At 35.6% G+C, this 3,116-nt stretch overlaps 1 protein-coding gene across 1 annotated transcript; it reads left to right on the forward strand.

Moving 5' to 3' along the window:
- The first annotated feature begins 343 nt into the window (after positions 1–343).
- On the forward strand, positions 344–1,871 carry LOC113293099 (peroxidase 60-like). Its single transcript, XM_026541860.1, has 4 exons — positions 344–629; positions 802–981; positions 1,054–1,219; positions 1,403–1,871. The coding sequence occupies exons 1-4, from the start codon at positions 411–413 to the stop codon at positions 1,822–1,824; spliced, it is 987 nt and encodes a 328-aa protein (XP_026397645.1). The 5' UTR covers positions 344–410; the 3' UTR covers positions 1,825–1,871.
- The last annotated feature ends 1,245 nt before the right edge of the window (positions 1,872–3,116 follow it).

Below are 3,116 nucleotides of genomic sequence, written 5' to 3' on the forward strand. Positions count from 1 at the left end.
ATAGGTGTATATTTTAAGATCAGAAAGATCTCCAGTTTGCGACGGATTTGGTAGTGAATGGATTGCTAGTTGAGTAATATTTTTAATAGGGAGGAAAACTTCAAAACATGATTTCTAACAACTCCGCACCAAACATTTAAATAAAAATAAAAGACCCTTTAATCAATTTTGATGGGTAATATAATAGCAAATTCAATTAGATTCAACTTTACGCTCAAACGCGTTACTACCTCGTATTAGGTTTACTTTGTCCACTTCACAGGAGTATAACGATGTCTGGAGTGCTATAAATTAGAAGAGATGCTGAAAACCTTCATCATTCAAACAAAGTTCATTTCATTTTTTTACCTTGTTTGTGCTCTATTCAATTTCCATTTAGCACTAAAGTTTAGTTCATATTCAGAGTAGAAATGAATAATAATGTTTTGTTAGTGGTAATAGTAGGGCTAGTTTCAATACTCAACTTCGAGGCCTGTTATGCTCAACTAAAAATAGGATTTTACGATGGAAAATGTGGAAATCAAGATGTTGAATCTATAGTCAACAGTGTTGTGACGGGAAGTTTCCCTACTGAGCGATCGATTGCGGCTGCACTTCTTCGCATGCAATTCCATGACTGCTTTGTTACTGTACGTGTTTAATTAATTTATCTCAATGATCTTGATTACCTAGCTAGTACTGCTTTCTATTTATACACGGTAACATCTTCTTTCTAACAAGATGATCACTTTTGTGTTTTTCATATTTACCTATACGTTGTGAATTAAAAAAAAAAACACCTCTTGTTTATGCTGGTTTAAGGGATGTGATGCATCGTTGCTTCTTGATGGAGATTCAAGCGAAAAAAAGGCTGGCGCGAACCTTAATGTAAGAGGTTATAACCTAATCGACGAAGCAAAGACTGCAGTTGAACAAGCTTGTCCAGGAATCGTCTCTTGTTCGGATATTATTATCATGGCGACTAGGGATGCTGTTGCCTTGGTAAGTAATTTTCCTAACTCCGTTTTCTCCGTAAGCTATGCGTACAAATTAATAGATTATATGTTTATATAGAGCGGAGGATCTGCTGCACGATATGAAGTAGAAACAGGAAGGAGGGATGGTATTATCTCTAGATCTACTGATGTCGATCTTCCAGGCCCTGGTATTTCAGTCTCCAGTGCTATCAATCAGTTTGTCAACAAGGGACTTACTTCCACTGACATGGTTGTACTACTTGGTAAGGAACTAAGGGTATATTGATTACAAAATAGAATAGACTCATCGCGGGTCGACAATAGTATTATCAACTATATGAATGCAATAGGCATGCAACCATTCGATCAATGCTTAGTAAAATGCTTTGTAAAATATTTCTAAACCATTTATCAAATACATTGATTCTTTTTCTTGGATGTTTTAGGTGGTCACACAGTTGGAATTGCACATTGTAATTTTTTCCAAGATCGTCTTTGGAATTTTGATAACACCGGAAGTGCAGATCCATCAATGGATCCTGCACTAGTCGAGACTCTGAAACTTCAGTGTCCAGAGGGTACAAATGACGAAAGTGTTACAGTTAACTTGGACCAAAGCCCTTCAAGTTCCAATATTGTTGATAATTCATTTTACCAAGCGATACGTTCAAGCAGAGGTATCCTAGAAATTGATCAAAAGTTAGCACTGGATCCGTCTACAACGGACGCTGTTGCCACACTGGCTAATGATGGATTTAGATTTCTTAATCTTTTTGGAAAATCCATGGTAAATTTGGGTGGCATAGGTGTACTCACCGGTACTGATGGACAGATTCGACTCAGATGTAACTCTGTTAATGCGAATTGATTTACCTTGCTGCCGATCAAATTAAGCGATTCTTGTAGTTGAACTATTTCCAGTTGTTTTATTTTATTTTTTGTTTAATTAAACACACCTGTAAAGGATGTGTATACATATGCAGAATGTGTTTATATAAAATAAATGCAGCTCGATCGGCTGCCATCTTTTAAGTTGAAATATTTTACTCTACACTAGTAAATTGTCTGTCACTACAAGAAAACATGGCTTAAGCGACCAAAATCTTAGCAAGAGCCCGAAGTTTTGGTCACTTTAATGGTTAAGCAACCAAGTTTGCAACCAACAGATAGTTTACTCGCTGTAAATTTATTTCCACTGTTTTCAAACGACCAATAAAGGTGTATGATTGCTACATCACTTTTTCAAGTTATCCACAACAACTACAAATATACTTGAGTCGCTACTTTCTTTGAGCCATCATAGGGCAGCAATTCAAAAAATATTTGGTTGGTATAATCCTATCTCAGCTACCAATAGTCTCAGCCACCACTCTATCAAAGAGAAGTCATATCATACAATTGGTGATTTATTTACTAAGCTTTTTCTTTTGGCCATTCTAAATACGTTCATGTAACTAATAAAAAGAATTAGTTTGTTGGTGAGTAAGATTTATCTTAATTAAGGATACATGCATCCCAAGCTAGAAAATGATTTGTACCTCTCGATGATGTTCCAAAAAAGAAAAATGAATGGTAGTAAAGCCGATCCAGAGAAAATGAATGGTAAATTTTCTAAAATAAGGATATCATCCCATTGAAATGTTGTTGTCTGTTAGGTGTTACCTTGCCGTTGTACCATTTGGTCCCAGTTCAGCAAACAATTTTTTCAAGCTAACACGTGAAGGATATAAAAACAGTCAACTACTAAGTTTTTATTGGGACCGAAATACTAGTGGCTCTTAGCTGGAATAACTTCTTTACAAAAAGTGGTGGAATTTTGCCGCCAGAAAGTCCCCTTTAATTCAAAACAATTAAATTTTGCTGCCCAGAAAGTTTTCTAATTCAAAATGAACTTGTGGTCGTCGGATAAAGTTGGCAATCCGTATGAGGTTTCCTTTTGGATTAATATCCGTGGATTATACATTTTAGTTTCCTATTGGTTATATTAATGTCATAGGGATCATAATTGTTATCCTAGTTTCCTATTGGTCCGATTAATGGCATACGGATCATGATTGTTATTCTACTTTTCTATTGGTCGGATTAGTATCATACGGATTACAAAAATTAACGGACGGTGTAGATTCTTTTTAGCATGCTCATACAAATTGGAAAGCTTGT

This window comes from Papaver somniferum, chromosome 7 (assembly GCF_003573695.1).
Source record: "Papaver somniferum cultivar HN1 chromosome 7, ASM357369v1, whole genome shotgun sequence".
In the NCBI taxonomy this organism is placed as follows: Eukaryota; Viridiplantae; Streptophyta; class Magnoliopsida; order Ranunculales; family Papaveraceae; genus Papaver; species Papaver somniferum.